At 41.0% G+C, this 19,565-nt stretch overlaps 1 protein-coding gene across 2 annotated transcripts in view; it reads left to right on the plus strand.

The window, feature by feature from the left end:
• LOC109873488 (eukaryotic initiation factor 4A-I-like) overlaps positions 1 to 14,036 on the plus strand; it is a 39,466-nt gene extending 25,430 nt beyond the window's left edge. For both annotated transcript variants that reach the window (XM_031807644.1, XM_031807645.1), the window contains exons 8-11: positions 3,590 to 3,727; positions 8,564 to 8,653; positions 9,014 to 9,093; positions 12,993 to 14,036. In XM_031807644.1, coding sequence (XP_031663504.1) covers positions 3,590 to 3,727; positions 8,564 to 8,653; positions 9,014 to 9,093; positions 12,993 to 13,137 — 453 coding nt within the window. In that variant the 3' untranslated portion in view covers positions 13,138 to 14,036. The remainder of the gene's footprint in view (positions 1 to 3,589; positions 3,728 to 8,563; positions 8,654 to 9,013; positions 9,094 to 12,992) is intronic.
• Positions 14,037 to 19,565: the final 5,529 nt, after the last annotated feature.

Raw genomic sequence — 19,565 nt, forward strand, 5'->3', positions numbered from 1 at the left:
TTTTGTCCCATTCCTCCTGACAGAGCTGGTGCACCTGAGTCAGGTTTGTAGGCCTCCTTTCTCGCACACACTTTTTCAGTTCTGCCCACAAATTTTCCATATGATTGAGGTCAGGGCTTTGTGATGGCCACTCCAATACCTTGACTTTGCTGTCCTTAAACCATTTTGCCACAACTTTGGAAGTATGCTTGGGGTTATTGTCCATTTGGAAGACCCAGCTTTAACTTCCTGACTGATGTCTTGAGATGTTGCTTCTATATATCCACATAATTTTCCTGTCTCATGATGCCATCTATTTTGTGAAGTGCACCAGTCCCTCCTGCAGCAAAGTACCCTCACAACATGATGCTACCACCCCCGTGCTTCACGGTTTGGATGGTGTTCTTCGGCTTGCAAGCCTCCCCCTTTTTCCTCCAAACATTACGATGGTCATTATGGCCAAACAGTTCTATTTTTGTTTCGTCAGACCAGAGGACATTTCTCCAAAAAGTACAATCTTTGTCCCATGTGCAGTTGCAAAGTGTCATCTGGCTTTTTTATGGCAGTTTTGGAGCAGTGGCTTCTTCCTTGCTGAGTGGCCTTTCAGGTTATGTCGATATAGGACTCGTTTTTACTGGATATAGATAATTTTGTACCTGTTTCCTCTATCATCTTCACAAGGTCCTTTGCTGTTAATTGATTTGCACTTTTAGCACCAAAGTACATTCATCTCTAGGAGACAGAATGCGTCTCCTTCCTGAGCAGTATGACGGCTGCGTGGTCCCATGGTGTTTATACTTGCGTACTATTATTTGTACAGATGAACGTGGTACCTTCAGGCGTTTTGGAAGTTGCTATCAAGGATGAACCTGACTTGTGGAGGTCTACAATTGTTTTTCTGAGGTCTTGGCTGATTTCTTTTGATTTTCCCATGATGTCAAGCAAAGAGGCATTTGAATATAGGCCTTGAAATACATCCACAGGTACACCTCCAATTGACTCAAATAATGTAAATTAGCCTATCAGAAGCTTCTAAAGCCATTCCACCATTTTCTGGAATTTTCCAAGCTGTTTAAAGGCATTGTCAACTTAGTGTATGTAAACTTCTGACCCACTGGAATTGTGATAGTGAATTATAAGTAAAATAATCTGTATGTAAGCAATTGTTGGAAAAATTACTTGTGTCATGCACAAAGTAGATGTCCTAACTGACTTGCCACAACGATTGTTTGTTAACATTAAATGTGCGGAGTGGTTGCAAAACGAGTTTTAATGACTCCAACCTTAGTGTATGTAAACTTCCGACTTCAACTGTAGAATACTAATCAGTAAGCAGGTTTCCAATGACCCAGGTCTATTATACAAAAGCTAAAATCTTTGCGACATCTGTAATGGAAACGGCAGATAGAAAACATTTTCTAAAGAAAAAAAGAAAAAAACGTTTTTACATACGTTCAACAGGGGTAGATTTTTCTTTTGTGGAACCTTTGTTGTGACAAATGATGCTGGAAACAGTTTTTGCTGAATCATTTTGAATTTGTGGGGCACGTGGTGTCATCACGTAACTATGAAGCTCAACATTTAGTTCTAAATTATACTGGTTGCAAAATAATTTTTTCGAACTATAAAAATGTTTTTTTCAGGACATTGACTGACTTTAAAGAATGCCGGAATTGCTTTGCTTTTCTTTTCTGGTTGGCTGGCAAGTTTCACCGCTACAGGAGTGCAAGTTTCACCGCTATAGGAGTGCAAGTTTCACCGCTACAGGAGTGAAGTTTCACCGCTACAGGAGTGCAAGTTTCACCGCTACAGGAGTGCAAGTTTCACCGCTACAGGAGTGCAAGTTTCACCGCTACAGGAGTGCAAGTTTCACCGCTACAGGAGTGCAAGTTTCACCGCTACAGGAGTGCAAGTTTCACCGCTACAGGAGTGCAAGTTTCACCGCTACAGGAGTGCAAGTTTCACCATGCCACGAACCTTGGCTATATGTTAACACATGAGAATGATTAGAATATGGCAAATATTAGTCAATTATTGCATTCTATGTATGCTGGTGTGAGGGCATACAGGCTGTCGGCAATGTATTAATGTGCAATTTAATGGTAACACTTGAATCACTTAATTTTTTTTGACACTGTAGGGTTTTTGCGAAAGTGTGACGTCATTACATCCAGCTGAGTTTATCGATACAAGATATTTCAATGGAAACGCACCGTAGCAGGCAATTGTCGCATGTATTTTCTGTGTAAGCATTCTAAATGTTGACCATCACTGGAAAGGTTCATGAAAACATAGCTAGTGAGTTTAGAGATCGCCTCTCCTTCGTTAAACTTGTAGTACTTGATTATTTGATTATCAAGATGGTTGATCCACATCGATGGAACAGTAGTGGAGAGGGTAGTAAGTTTTAAGTTCCTCGGCGTACACATCACAGACAAACTGAATTGGTCCACCCACACAGACAGCATCGTCTTCAACCTCAGGAGGCTGAAGAAATTTGGCTTGTCACCAAAAGCACTCACAAACTTCTACAGATGCACAATCGAGAGCATCCTGTCAGGCTGTATCACCGCCTGGTACGGCAACTGCTCCGCCCACAACTGTAAGGCTCTCCAGAGGGTAGTGAGGTCTGCACAACGCATCACCGGGGGCAAACTACCTGCCCTCCAGGACACCTACACCACCCGATGTCACAGGAAGGCCATAAAGATCATCAAGGACAACAACCACCCGAGCCACTGCCTGTTCACCCCGCTATCATCCAGAAGGCGAGGTCAAAAAAAAAAACAGCTTCTATCTCAAGGCAAACAGCTTCTATCTCAAGGCCATCAGACTGTTAAACAGCCACCACTAACATTGAGTGGCTGCTGCCAACACACTGACTCAACTCCAGCCACATTAATAATAGGAATTGATGGGAATTGATGTAAAATATATCACTAGCCACTTTAAACAATGCTACTTAATATAATGTTTACATACCCTACATTATTTATCTCATATGTATACATATATACTGTACTCTATATCATCTACTGCATCTTTATGTAATACATGTATCACTAGCCACTTTAAACTATGCCACTTTGTTTACATACTCATCTCATATGTATATACTGTATTCAATACCATCTACTGTATCTTGCCTATGCCGCTCTGTACCATCACTCATTCATATATCTTTATGTACATATTCTTTATCCCTTTACACTTGTGTGTATAAGGTAGTCGTTTTGGAATTGTTAGCTAGATTACTCGTTGGTTATTACTGCATTGTCGGAACTAGAAGCACAAGCATTTCGCTACACTCGCATTAACATCTGCTAACCATGTGTATGTGACAAATAAAATTTGATTTGATTTTGTATGAAAAAATCTTTCTACAGTGATACTAATAATGTGTAGCTATATGCTTTTAAGCACCCTTTTAAATGTTTTTGGGGTCCCGAGTTCCCTCCGTCTCCCATGCTGTTAGAGGAACGGTGTTCTTTGGCAAAGAAAGCAGACTGCTCTCCACCGTGGCTGGGATCTCTCCCTCTCCACTACTTAGCTATAAAGTAATGTTACTCCCATGTCTTCAGTCTCAATTCAACCCCCTTTCCATTATTAGGAGTGGAAGCTAGACACCCTGTGTGATCTGTACGAGACCCTGACCATCACCCAGGCTGTGATCTTCATCAACACCCGCAGGAAGGTGGACTGGCTGACTGAGAAGATGCATGCCAGGGACTTTACTGTCTCTGCCCTGGTAAGAGATCCTGCACCTCCAGCTCTGTGTCCATATCCCACAGTGTTGTCATACCTAACACGCAGGTATGTGTTTGGTGATGGACATACAGTGGGGCAAAAAAGTATTTAGTCAGCCACGAATTGTGCATGTTCTCCCACTTAAAAAGATGAGAGGCCTGTAATTTTCATCATAGGTACACTTCAATTATGACAGACAAAATTAGAACAAAAACAACCGAAAATCACATTGTAGGATTTTTAATGAATTTATTTGCAAATTATGGTGGAAAATAAGTATTTGGTCACCTACAAACAAGCAAGATTTCTGGCTCTCACAGACCTGTAACTTCTTCTTTAAGAGGCTCCTCTGTCCTCCACTCGTTACCTGTATTAATGGCACCTGTTTGAACTTGTTATCAGTATAAAAGACACCTGTCCACAACCTCAAACAGTCACACTCCAAACTCCACTATGGCTAAGACCAAAGAGCTGTCAAAGGACACCAGAAACAAAATTGTAGACCTGCACCAGGCTGGGAAGACTGAATCTGCAATAGGTAAGCAGCTTGGTTTGAAGAAATCAACTGTGGGAGCAATTATTAGGAAATGGAAGACATACAAGACCACTGATAATCTCCCTCAATCTGGGGCTCCACGCAAGATCTCACCCCGTGGGGTCAAAATGATCACAAGAACGGTGAGTAAAAATCCCAGAACCACACGGGGGGGGGGGGGGATCTAGTGAATGACCTGCAGAGAGCTGGGACCAAAGTAACAAAGCCTACCATCAGCAACACACTACGCCAGGGACTCAAATCCTGCAGTGCCAGACGTGTCCCCCTGCTTAAGCCAGTACATGTCCAGGCCTGTCTGAAGTTTGCTAGAGAGCATTTGGATGATCCAGAAGAAGATTGGGAGAATTTCATATGGTCAGATGAAACCAAAATATAACTTTTTGGTAAAAACTCAACTCGTTGTGTTTGGAGGACAAAGAATGCTGAGTTGCATCCAAAGAACACCATACCTACTGTGAAGAATGGGGGTGGAAACATCATGCTTTGGGGCTGTTTTTCTGCAAAGGGACCAGAACAACTGATCCGTGTAAAGGAAAGAATGAATGGGGCCATGTATTCTGAGATTTTGAGTGAAAACCTCCTTCCATCAGCAAGGGCATTGAAGATGAAACGTGGCTGGGTCTTTCAGCATGACAATGATCCCAAACACACCGCCCGGGCAACAAAGGAGTGGCTTCGTAAGAAGCATTTCAAGGTCCTGGAGTGGCCTAGCCAGTCTCCAGATCTCAACCCCATAGAAAATCTTTGGAGGGAGTTGAAAGTCCGTATTGCCCAGCAACAGCCCCAAAACATCACTGCTCTAGAGGAGATCTGCATGGAGGAATGGGCCAAAATACCAGCAACAGTGTGTGAAAACCTTGTGAAGACTTACAGAAAACGTTTGACCTCTATCATTGCCAACAAAGGGTTTATAACAAAGTATTGATATAAACTTTTGTTATTGATTTTAATTCTCATTTTGTCTGTCATAGTTGAAGTGTACCTATGATGAAAATTACAGGCCTCTCATATTTTTAAGTGGGAGAACTTGCACAATTGGTGGCTGACTAAATACTTTTTTGCCACACTGTATGGGTTGATAATGGTTAGTGTTATGTGCGTTGATGTTTTAGTAATAATAATAGTAATTGAATGAATACTTTCTGAAGGCTCTGTATTATGTAACTTGTTAAGCAAATATTCAACCTTTGCATTGCTGGCTCTCTGTGGTTTTAGGCTGGGTTTCTGTATCAGCACTTTGTGACATGCGGTTGTGAAAATGGCCTTATAAATCCATTTGATTTGATACTCCTGGACTTATTTAGGCTTGCCATAACAAAGGTGTTAAATGCTTTTTGACTCAAGACATTTCAGCTTTTCATTTTGAATTTATTTGTAAAAAAGAAAATTGGAAAAACTTAATTCCAATTTTATATTATTAGGGTGTTGTGTGTAGGCCAGTGACAAAGAAATCTAAATGTTATACATTTTAAATTTAGGCAGTAACACAACAAAATGTGGAAAAAGTCAATGGATGTGAATACTTTCTGAAAACTGAGTTTATGAGCTGGGTTTCCAGGTGCCGATTTATGCCTAGTCCTGGATTAAAAGCATGATCTCTCGGACTAGCTCAATCTGTGTCTGGGAGAGTGCCGTTGATTTTTTAAAAGTGGTTAGTTCCACCCCCGGTCTTTTGAGTGGCACTGAGTCTTATCTGCCAGGGGGAGAGAGACAAAGCCATATTCATCCCAAACCGACTTTGCCGTGAGCAACGGGTTGGTACATGCTATCGGCACAAACTCATCATTGAGTTGAACACTTAATACGGGCACAGGGTTGAAGTGTCTCTAATTTATCCTATTGAGATGTCATTGTTTACATTAAACACATTAGTTTGCAATATCTACAGAAGCCACAGCCTTCGATCTCCACAGTATAGTTCCTATCTTTGTCACAAAGTTCCTCCTGTACTTCTTAGTGCCTCTATTTGTGCAGAAAACATCCCGTTGATCTGGTTAGATCAGCATTTGTATGATTCCCATATATCATTATTTGTATGATTCCTATAGATCAGCATTTGTATATTTTCCATAGATCAGCATTTGTATGATTCCTATAGATCAGCAGTTGTATATTTTCCATAGATCAGCATTTGTATATTTTCCATAGATCAGCATTTGTATGATTCCTATAGATCAGCATTTGTATGATTCCCATAGAACAGCAGTTATATATTTTCCATAGATCAGCATTTGTATGATTCCCATAGAACAGCAGTTGTATATTTTCCATAGATCAGCATTTGTATATTTTCCATAGATCAGCATTTGTATGATTCCTATAGATCAGCATTTGTATGATTCCTATAGATCAGCATTTGTATGATTCCTATAGATCAGCATTTGTATGATTCCCATAGAACAGCAGTTGTATATTTTCCATAGATCAGCATTTGTATGATTCCCATAGAACAGCAGTTGTATATTTTCCATAGATCAGCATTTGTATGATTCCTATAGATCAGCATTTGTATGATTCCCATAGATCAGCATTTGTATGATTCCCATAGATCAGCATTTGTATATTTTCCATAGATCAGCATTTGTATGATTCCTATAGATCAGCATTTGTATGATTCCCATAGAACAGCAGTTGTATATTTTCCATAGATCAGCATTTGTATATTTTCCATAGATCAGCATTTGTATGATTCCTATAGATCAGCATTTGTATGATTCCCATAGAACAGCAGTTGTATATTTTCCATAGATCAGCATTTGTATGATTCCCATAGATCAGCATTTGTATGATTCCCATATATCATTATTTGTATGATTCCTATAGATCAGCATTTGTATATTTTCCATAGATCAGCATTTGTATGATTCCTATAGATCAGCAGTTGTATATTTTCCATAGATCAGCATTTGTATGATTCCTATAGATCAGCATTTGTATGATTCCCATAGAACAGCAGTTGTATATTTTCCATAGATCAGCATTTGTATGATTCCCATAGAACAGCAGTTGTATATTTTCCATAGATCAGCATTTGTATATTTTCCATAGATCAGCATTTGTATATTTTCCATAGATCAGCATTTGTATGATTCCTATAGATCAGCATTTGTATGATTCCCATAGAACAGCAGTTGTATATTTTCCATAGATCAGCATTTGTATGATTCCCATAGACCAGCAGTTGTATATTTTCCATAGATCAGCATTTGTATATTTTCCATAGATCAGCATTTGTATGATTCCTATAGATCAGCATTTGTATGATTCCCATAGAACAGCAGTTGTATATTTTCCATAGATCAGCATTTGTATATTTTCCATAGATCAGCATTTGTATATTTTCCATAGATCAGCATTTGTATGATTCCTATAGATCAGCATTTGTATGATTCCCATAGAACAGCAGTTGTATATTTTCCATAGATCAGCATTTGTATGATTCCCATAGAACAGCAGTTGTATATTTTCCATAGATCAGCATTTGTATGATTCCTATAGATCAGCATTTGTATATTTTCCATAGATCAGCATTTGTATGATTCCTATAGATCAGCATTTGTATGATTCCCATAGAACAGCAGTTGTATATTTTCCATAGATCAGCATTTGTATGATTCCCATAGAACAGCAGTTGTATATTTTCCATAGATCAGCATTTGTATATTTTCCATAGATCAGCATTTGTATATTTTCCATAGATCAGCATTTGTATGATTCCTATAGATCAGCATTTGTATGATTCCCATAGAACAGCAGTTGTATATTTTCCATAGATCAGCATTTGTATGATTCCCATAGATCAGCATTCGTATGATTCCCATAGATCAGCATTTGTATGATTCCCATAGATCAGCATTTGTATGATTCCCATAGATCAGCATTTGTATGATTCCCATAGATCAGCATTTGTATGATTCCCATAGATCAGCATTTGTATGATTCCCATAGATCAGCATTTGTATGATTCCCATAGATCAGCATTTGTATGATTCCCATAGATCAGCATTTGTATGATTCCCATAGATCAGCATTTGTATGATTCCCATAGATCAGCATTTGTATGATTCCCATAGATCAGCATTTGTATGATTCCCATAGATCAGCATTTGTTGTGTCTTTTTTATGATTTTTGTAACTGTTTGGTACGGTATTGAGATTCATGAAATGCTTGTGGCGTTCATTCACTAAGGTGATGTCAGATCCAGGCTAACTATCTTGTCTGACTATAAGTGGCTCGGTATAAGAGTGTCTGCTAAATGTAGTGTCGTCCTTCCTCCCCAGCACGGTGACATGGACCAGAAGGAGAGGGACCTGATCATGAGGGAGTTCCGCTCTGGCTCCAGCCGTGTTCTCATCACCACAGATCTGCTGGTGAGTTGAGTTCAGGACTACCTTGGTAGAGCACGCTGTGCCCTGAATCTTTTAATATGTTGGATGTAAAATTATGTTAATATCTTAATTGAATGTGTAAGTGGGCTCTATATGATTTATTTAAATAGCCTACTCTTAATGAACAGTGATGACAAAGTTTGAATCAAGTGGCAACATGTATACATTTTTAGTATGTGATCACTGTTGGATCTGAACCCATAACCTTTGGTATTGCTAACACCACACTCTCTTACCAACTGATCCACACAGAACTATGCTAGTTCCAGTGTTCAGGGTAATAAAGCAATGGCAGCTAGAGGTCAGGCATTGCAGGAGTGCTGATCATGTTTCTCCTTTCAGGCCCGAGGAATTGATGTTCAGCAGGTGTCTCTGGTTATCAACTATGACCTGCCAACCAACCGTGAGAACTACATTCACAGGTAGGAGGGACCCTTAGGGATGAGCGGTATAGCGTATTTTACTATATACTGGTATTGATGCAGAGGCCTGAATGTTTGGTTTGTTAAATGTGATATGCTACTCCGCTAAATGTGATATGCTACGACCACTGCATAGTTAATACAGCACTTGCGACAAGATGTTGATGACAACGATGCTCATTTCCACTTTGCTTCTTAATATAAATCCACAAGCAAGTTGTTGCTAAAATTGTATAGTTTTAGCTGCTAATGCTAATCACCAGTTAGCTAATACATTTACTGAGTCAGAGCAAACATAACTAGCTAATACAGCCTGATACCAGTGCTGGTGTAGGCCTAAGTCATCATTGTTTTTGTGCAACAGTATCTTCTAAATCAAAGAGGAATAGGCGAAGCATGAAAATGTTAGCTATATGATGTAGCTAAGAGAAAACATTTAATGTAGCTAGATTATAGGGTCCCCTAGGTAACACTGACCAACACTTTGGTTCCTATCCTGTCACAATAATTACTCCCTGGGCTTGTTCATTCGTTGTCATGTCAAACAACAGTGTATTCAAAGTGCTCACTATTATATTGTAACTATAGAATTTAAATAATCATTCTATTGCCTTGATTCCAACAGTTCACCCAAGTGTTTTGATCTAAATCGCAATTACAATGTTTTGGTAAATATGAGATTTTTTGGGCACATATCGTGCAGCCCTATGTAGCAGTGTGGAAATGATCTCAAAGGAGTGCAGAAATTGATTAAAATGCTGAGTATTTAGTTTGATTTAACAATATTAAGCAATCAGAATGGAGAAAGCCCCATTGAAATCCCTTAGTGGGGAATTCCGACCCGAGTTAAGCGTGTGTAAATTTAACGGAATTCCCTTTTTATACACTTTTCTATCTATGTGTATTCTGACCTTAAACTTAAGCATGAGAATAGCATGCTATTCACCCGCTTTTCATTTGGGCTGTATATCAAAGAAATGGATTGGCGGATCTGCGTCTACAGATACTGTATTCTCACCGTGACTTAATTCCAACATAATTCCACCACCTTTACGGACGATGAAACCTGTAAGTTCTATGGGGAACATTTTTTTTACATAGAGAACACCATTCTCCGTGCATTGTAATTGATAAAAGCAAATTGATAAGAGCTATTGATAAGAACTAGGTAAATGAGTAAGACGTTTAAATAAGGCATTTGTAAATATAAATTAGTATTGTTTTAGATCTATTTTACCTTAACGATGGAGACAAATGTGAAACCAGTCATATGGCAGCAATGTCCACAATGAAGTTTATATGAAATGCTGGCCTTGGGATAGCATTTGGAGACCCAAGCTATAGGCCTTTGCAGCCGTGCGCAAATTACAGTATAGCAACAAACCTACGGAGTTGATTCATGATTTCTAGAATGTTTTAATTATACCCAGACTTTTCACTGTATTTTTTACAATTTGTACTGTGTTAAATATTATCCCACTATCAGTAGCCACTGTCAGGTATACCCGCATACATTTACAGTGCCTTCGGAACGTAAGCTATTCACACCCCTTTTTTCACACCCCTGTTTTTCAATGCATCGCAAAGAAGGGCACCTCGAGGAAAACCTGGTTCAGGCTGCTTTCCAACACACTGGGAGACTAATTCACCTTTTAGCAGGACATTAACCTAAAACACAAGGCCAAATCTACACTGGAGTTGCTTAGCAAGATGACATTGAATGTTCCGGAGTGGCCTAGTTACAGTTTTGACTTAAAAATCAGCTTGAAAATCTATGGCAAGATTTGAAAATGGCTGTCTAGCAAAAACCAACTTGAGAGAGCTTGAAGAATTTAAGAATAATGTGCAAATATTGTACAATCCAGGTGTGCAAAGCTCTTGCAATGTTTTTGATTCATCCACAGTTTTCTCCTTTCACAGCCATTTAAACTCTGTAACGGTTTTAACATCACCATTGTCCTCCTGGTGAAATCCCTGAGTGATTTCCTTCCTCTCTGACAAGTGAGTCAGGAAGGACGCCTGTTTCTTTGTAGTGACTGGGTGTATGGATTAGGGTTGTCCCCGACCCCAAAAAATATTGCTTGACCAAACGTAGTCTCTTCTTTCGACCAATCGATTGGTTGACATTTGTAAACGTGTACTTTTCCATATATAGACACACACTTTGTGCTTTAATAAAATCAACTATATCTACTGAATTTGTCTGATGCTTTAAGCATGCTGTTTGATTAAATAATTAAGGCCCACAAATGTCTCGAGGAAGCCAGATATCAAGATGGCCTAACCAAATCAAATCAAATTTTATTTGTCACATAAACATGGTTAGCAGATGTTAGTGCGAGTGTAGCGAAATGCTTGTGCTTCTAGTTCCGACAATGCAGTAATAACCAACAAGTAATCTAGCTAACAATTCCAAAACTACTACCTTATAGACACAAGTGTAAAGGGATAAAGAATATGTACCTAAAGATATATGAATGAGTGATGGTACAGAGCGGCATAGGCAAGATACAGTAGATGGTATTGAGTGCAGTATATACATATGAGATGAGCATGTAAACAAAGTGGCATAGTTTAAAGTGGCTAGTGATACATGTATTACATAAGGATGCAGTAGATGGTATCGAGTACAGTATATACGTATACATATGAGATGAATAATGTAGGGTATGTAAACATTATATAACCAGAAGAAAAAAACTTGTCTACCCCCTTGCGCATGCTGAATAAATGCTGAATAAATTTAATTCAACCGCTGAAACGATTGTCAATAAAGTTGTCAGTACATTTATCTAAATCCATCCTTTTAAATTGGCTGTACTTGTTTTTTTTTTTTTTGACACTCACTAAAGCTTCAGAATATTAGGGATCAATGAAAGAAAGCCAAGTGAAGGTGAGAAAGTTGTACAATAGGTTCGAACAAAAAGAAGTTGATGTTGGCTAATGAACAATGCCAGAAAATCACTCTAATTAAAACATTCTAGAAATCATAAATAAACTCTGTAGGTTTGGCGTTATAATACCTCAGGTCTCCAAATTTCACCCCAAGTTATAAGGCCAGCATTTCATGAACTTCACTGTGGGAAAGGTGATATGTTGATATGCTTCAGTTTGCTACCCTTTAACTGGTTTTTTATTTATTTTACTAGGCAAGTCAGTTAAGAACAAATTCTTATTTTCAATGACGGCCTAGGAACAGTGGGTTAACTGGCTGTTCAGGGGCAGAACGACAGATTTGTACCTTGTCAGCTCGGGGATTTGAACTTGCAACCTTTCGGTTACTAGTCCACCGCTCTAACCACTAGGCTACCCTAGTTTATTTAGATTTATTTACAATCCCCTTATCCAAATGGATTACTAATTTACCTAGCTCTAATCAATAGTGCATGGAGAATGGTGTTATTTCTGTTGGATAAAAGAAAGATGTTCCACTTGGAACCGACAAGTTGCTCGACGTTATTCATCGTGCGTAAAGGTAGTGGAATTATGAGGTAATTAGGTAGCTGTCAGAATACGGCGTATAAAGACGCCTTTGCCACAACTTAAGTTTTTGGGTCTCCACCCCAGAATGAATAGCGTGTGAATAGCATGCTATTCTCATGCTTAAATGAAAGGTCAGAATATGCATAGAGAGAAGTGCATTAAAAGGGAATCATGTATAATTTTCGTGTGCTTTACTCAGGTTTGAATTCCACCTGTAGAATTTGTTGCCACCCTAGTTATAAAGCGAATGAATCAGGAATTCCTGTTAATTTTTTTACATTTCCAGAGTTATCTATATTGATCTGCTCACATTCCTCCTGGTTTGTTTCATTTCATGTTTATTTCACTACTGTTTTAATTCTAAATGCAGATCGGCAGGGTTCATATTAACCTTGTCTTTAAATGTTGTGTGCCAGGATCGGGAGAGGAGGCCGTTTTGGCAGAAAGGGTGTTGCCATCAACATGGTGACAGAGGAGGACAAGCGCACTCTCCGGGACATTGAGACGTTCTACAACACCACAGTAGAAGAGATGCCCATGAATGTGGCTGACCTGATCTAGAGTAGAGCCCCCTGGCGCCCTGCCTGCTGGTGGTCTACATACCACTATCATCATCTCACTGTTCTCTAAAATCTCCCATTTCCTACCTATCACCCACCTATATTCCCACCTATCCAAGCTTCTCCCGTGTATCCCAATTTTGCGCTCTTAAATGGGGTAGGGGAACCCCCGTTTTCCCCTCCTTTTCCATACCCTCTGCGGTCCCTCAGGTCAGCCTCACTCATTTGGTTCTCTATGCTAGCCTTGCATTATAAAAACCTAGAATTGTATGTTTACTTGGCCACAGACAAGGATCAGTATGTTTGCATTAGCAGCAGACTTCATGTCCTTATGTTGTATACAAGGACCCCTTGGGACTCCATTTCAATAGGAAATGGTAACTTCTTTTGGGAATGGGGATTGCACTATGCAGTTGCAGTCTTTGTTATTTGCATTGAAGTTGTTATATTTTATCACTCTCCATTGCTGATATGCAGTAGATTTTCTGCAGGAGAGTTTTTAAACAAACAAAGGATGACATTGTTTATAAAAATGTTTTAAAAAATCCTCCATGTGCCTCCTTGAAAGTAGAGCTATTCATTTCAACACCGTTAATGAGTGGTAAGACACAAGCTGTTGGTAGATATTTTGATTGAATATATAAAACTACCCATATTTAATTCTAAAGTGTATCATTTACATTTCACAAAGGTTGGCATTTTGGGGGAGAAACTGAAGGTGTACAGAGGGGGCTATTGGGAGTTTTGCTTTGAGTGCAAAGACATTTGATGGACTACATGGAATAAAATTCCAGTATAAACATTTTATTTATTTTCCACACCTTTTTTTATTCATTAGTTTGGTTTCATTTTACAAATTGGTGAAGGGGGGTGACTTCAATAAAGTTACCAAATAAATAATGTGTTTGTTTTGCCAGTTATTTATCATGTTAATGTAATCAGTAGCTATGTTTCCATTAACTTGTCCAGTGATATCTTTTTTTTTTGTCGACACTAACCAGGTTTTCATCCAACCTTATTATGCGACTAAAGTACACGTTGCATAAAAAATGTCATGACAGGCCTGATGGAAACAGAACATTCTCCGGTTAACTTTCCAAATGCAGACAACAAAAATACGCTAGACAAGGTGGGATCTTTTAGTGTCTACCAAATAACCATCATATTGAAGTAAACTTGGGTGTCACGCGATGACGTGTTGTCCTCCCACAACGACTCATTGGGAAAGTGTGCAGTTTATTAGGCTACATATGAAATAAATGACGATGAACATCACAGGGTGGTGAAAGTGCAATGTGATGAGCTTGATGCTCCTCTCCAATATCGAGTCTTTTTCTGGTGACATGATCATCGATGCTTGGCTGCCGTTTGACAAATAAAAATAATATTGGTCTGCCAAATTCCATCGATCCAGGCCAGAAGGATCCACTGGCTGTGGCACTCTTCTGATGAGTGCACCCGGAGGATAACTGGCAGCACGGTTGAGGAATCGGTATTCAAGGGAACATGGCTGAGAGCCGGTGGGAGTGACACAGGGAGGCCCTCCCTCGAAGACAACTTAACCGGCTTAGTGACACCGCGGTGCCCAATACCGTACGATTGGAGGCGAGAGGAAATGCGGAAATGGATCAGCCTGGTAACTTAAGGTATAGGGACGCAGGCCTTTGGTAAAGGCAAGACCAGCAATACTTGGCTGGCTAATCCTCAGATTCAAGCAAGGCCAGTACATCGAAGGGCTTAAGTTGACGGCCAACATTTATCCCACCCTGGAGATGCTTGCAAGAGGAAGGCCAGAGGGATTCCTCATTGCAGGCGCTGTCCAGACCCGTACGAATCTTGTTCACACATACTGGGTCGATGCCCGTCGATCCAAGGAGCCTGCATAAATAGGCACAGGTATGTGACCTATTAGTAGAAGCCGAAAGCAACAGATGGAACGTTATCAAGGAGATAAGTTTATTTTCACAGAATGGGAAACTGAGGAAACCAGACTCGTGAAAAAAGCTGCAGCTTTGGTGGTCAATGTTACAGTGCCATACGAATTCGCCTTTGACACTCTTGAGTTGGCTAGATCTAAAAAGATCACGCACCATCTCCATACTGCCCCAGAAATCCTAGAAAAGTTTCCGGGAGTCCCGGTAGGGACCAGGGCCATGTGGCCCACTCGTAACAACCAAGTGCTGCGACCCATGGAAGTATAGCAGTCCCAAAGGGCAGCCTTCGCAAAGCTGGTAAGCCAGAGAGTCCTGCTGTACTCCATAGATCTGCTCGAGGAAAAGGCTTTGAGTGACGAGGGTGCTTAAACCACCCGGGGCTACATCAGGTCAAGTGGGTTTGACATTCCTTGGTACTCCTGACAACGAAAACCCCTACCACGATTGGGAGACCACTTTGGCGGTTGTCAGAGCAAGGGGGCATTCTGACAATTGTGCAGGCCCGAATGAAGTAAACAAGGGATGGCCTGGTAATGAAAGTGCCTTCTCTTCCGCTCACAATACACAGCCACCCAAACAGAGATGAACACTAGGTAAGGTGTGAAGGGATGGAGCGGTAACAAGTATCCCACACACACTCATATCGGCAAAGCACAAACCTTTTCTTATATAGTACCAGTTAAAAAATGTGGACATCTACTCATTCAAGGGTTTTTCTTTATTTTTACTATTTTCTACATTGTAGAATAATAGTGAAGACATCAAAACTATGAAATAATACATGTGGAATCATGTAGCAACCACTCTTTGACTTGATAGCAGCGTTGCACACTTGGAATTCTCTCAACCAGCTTTACCTGGAATGCTTTTCCAAAAATCTTGAAGGAATTCCCACATATGCTGAGCACTTGTTGGCTGCTTTTCCTTCACTCGGCTGTCCAACTCATCCCAAACCATCTCAATCGGGTTGAGGTCAGGTGATTGTGGAAGCCAGGTCATCTGATGCAGCACTCCATCACTCTCCTTCTTGGTCAAATATCCCTTACACAGCCTGGAGGTGTTTTGGGTCATTGTCCTGTTGAAAAACAAATGATAGTCCCACTAAGTGCAAACCAGATGGGATGGCGTATCGCTGCAGAATGTTGTGGCAGCCATGTTGGTTAATTGTGCCTTGAATTCTAAATAAATCAGACAGTGTCCCCAGCAAAGACACCACCACACAATCACACCACCTCCTCCATGCTTCACGGTGGGAACCACACATGCGGAGATCATCCGTTCACCTATTCTGCGTCTCACAAAGACACAGTGGTTGGATCTAAAAATCTCATATTTGGACTCGTCTCACCAAAGTACAGATTTCCACCGGTCTAATGCCCATTGCTCGTGTTTCTTGGCCCAAGCAAGTCTCTTCTTATTGGTGTCCTTTAGTAGTGATTTCTTTGCAGCAATTTGACTATGAAGGCCTGGTTCACGCAGGCTCCTCTGAACAGTTGATGTTGAGATGTGTCTGTTACTTGAAATCTGTGAAGCATTTATTTGAGGCTGGTAACTCTAATGAACTTATCCTCTGCAGCAGAGGTAACTCTGGGTCTTCATTTCCTGTGGCGGTTCTCATGAGAGCCAGTTTCATCATAGCGCTTGATGGTTTTTGCACTTGAAGAAACTTTCAAAGTTCTTAAAATGTTCCGCATTGACTGACTTTCATGTCTTAAAGTTATGATGGACTTTCGTTTCTCTTTGCTTATTTGAGCTGTTCTTGCCATAATATGGATTGGATCTTTTACCAAATAGGCCTATCTTCTGTATACCCGCCTGACTGATTGTCTCAAACGTATTTAAAAGGAAAGGAATTCCAGGTGGCTACCTCATGAAACTGGTTGAGAGAATGCCAAGAGTGTGCAAAGATGTCATCACCCCAAACGGTGGCTACTTTGAATAATCTCAAATATAAAATATATTTACATTTGTTTTTTGGTTACTACATGATTCCATATGTGTTGTTTCATAGTTCTGATGATGGCCTTCCTGTGACATCGGGTGCTGTAGGTGTCCTGGAGGGCAAAAAATGAATAATAGTCTACCTGGCCATGTGGCGCAACCGAATGACAAATTGATGATATTCAAAGGAGACGAGCCCCGTTTCGCTGGCGCTCCTCATCAAGAACGGTGAGCAAAAATCCCAGAACCACAAGGGGGGACCGAGTGAAAGACCTGCAGAGAGCTGGGACCAAAGTAACAAAGCCTACCATCAGTAACACACTACGCCGCCAGGGACTCAAATCCTGCAGTGCCAGACGTGTCCAGGCCTGTCTGAAGTTTTTTAGAGATGGTCAGATGAAACCAAAATATAACTTTTTGGTAAAAACTCAACTCGTCGTGTTTGGAGGACAAAAAATGCTGATTTGCATCCAAAGAACACCATACCTACTGTGACGCATGGGGGTGAAAACATCATGCTTTGGGGCTGTTTTTCTGCAAAGGGACCAGGACGACTGATCTGTGTAAAAGAATGAATGGGGCCATGTATCGTGAGATTTTGAGTGAAAACCTCCTTCCATCAGCAAGGGCATTGAATTTGAAACGTGGCTTTCAGCATGACAATGATCCCAAACACACCGCCCGGGCAACGAAGGAGTGGCTTCGTAAGAACCATTTCAAGGTCCTGGAGTGGCCTAGCCAATCTCCAGATCTCAACCCCATAGAAAATCTTTGGAGGGAGTTGAAAGTCTGTGTTGCCCAGCAACAGCCCCAAAACATCACTGCTCTAGAGGAGATCTGCATGGAGGAATGGGCCAAAATACCAGCAACAGTGTGTGAAAACCTTGTGAAGACTTACAGAAAACGTTTGACCTCTGTCATTGCCAACAAAGGGTATATAACAAAGTATTGAGATAAACTTGAAACGACTAGCTTAGTTAGCGGTGCACGCTAAATAGCATTTCAATCGGTAACGTCACTTGCTCTGAGACCTTGAAGTAGTGGTTCCCCTTGCTCTGCAAGGGCCGTGGCTTTTGTGGAGCGATGGTTAACGATGCTTCGTGAGTGACTGTTGTTGATGTGTGCAGAGGGTCCCTGGTTCGCGCCCGGGTATTGGCGACGGGACGGTCTAAAGTTATACTGTTACATATAGGAAGTATTTTCAACATAAAAAGCCCTGGAAAGCGTTACGTTCCAGTAGTGTCCGGTGAGCTCTCGCTGGCCCTTGAAATTCCAGAAGAGAGGGTAGGGTGTAAATCTCTCCCCGGACCGTACCCATATCCATAGCATCTCTACAAGGTGAACAGCCTCTGGCATTTTAGAACAAGGTATGTAAGGGAAGTCGGCAAGTCAGATTTAAAGGCTGGGTCGGTCGGGCTGGGGCTGGGCTCGAGCTTGGGAGAAGTCGCACTGTTGCCTTCCTCTCGCAACCGTCGGAAATTTGTCGTGTGGCCCGTCTCGCGGACTCTCGCAAGGGGCGGCCTGTGGAGGTTCGTCTGGCGATGGCGGACCGGTGGGGGTTTAGTCCGGCAGTTGGCGGCGGCTACTCTGGACGAGTGCCAGGCCCTTCTCGTGGATCTGCCCAGTTCGCGCATGTGTCTCCGGCAGGTCGCCATAGCCGGTGCCTAGCAACTGACTCAGAACTGGTGCAGACCAGGGGAATCTGACTGTTTAATTCAATCAAAGCATCACGAAGGCCCGAGGTGGGTGTTGACGCGATGTGATTTCTGCCCAGTGCGCTGAATGTCAAGTGAAGAAATTAAATGGTGGTAGTAACTATGACCCTCTTAAGGAGACCTTAGCCCAGGATGATAGTAAAAGGGGCAATAATATACATTATAAGAAGGGGAACACATATATAAATGTAAAAGACAGTTGCAGGTCGGAGGGCCATCTTACAAAATAGGTCCACTAGATAGGGCCTTACCCTCTAGAGTTTACAAGGAGAGGGGCTTTAAGCTATGAGAAACTAACTGTGAGAGGCACACAGGCACGGCACATAGAATGCATCATTCTGGTGATAATAATACCCCTCATGGTGACTAGATTCGAAAAGAGTGCAGGCCGAAGGGAGTAGACAAGTGGTCTATTAGATGAAGGCTGCTCGAACAAATCCCCGGCTCTGGCCAGGAGGAACATAGGTGGTTGTCAGCACATGGGGGCACTCTGACGACGGTGCAGGTCGAAGGGAGTAAACAAGGGATGGCATGGTAATGAAAGTGACTTCTGCTCGCAACACACATATACCCATATTCACACACAGTTGAAGTCGGAAGTTTACATTCACCTTAGCCAAATACATTTAAAATATTTTTTTCACAATTCCTGACATTTAATCCTAGTAAAAATTCCCTGTTTTAGGTCAGTTAGGATTACCACTTTATTTAAGAATGTGAAATGTCAGAATAATAGTAGAGAGAATGATTTATTTCAGCTTTTATTTCTTTCATCACATTCCCAGTGGGTCAGAAGTGTACATACACTCAATTAGTATTTGGTAGCATTGCCTTTAAAT

Source organism: Oncorhynchus kisutch, linkage group LG28, assembly GCF_002021735.2.
Source record: "Oncorhynchus kisutch isolate 150728-3 linkage group LG28, Okis_V2, whole genome shotgun sequence".
NCBI classification, from domain to species: domain Eukaryota; kingdom Metazoa; phylum Chordata; class Actinopteri; order Salmoniformes; family Salmonidae; genus Oncorhynchus; species Oncorhynchus kisutch.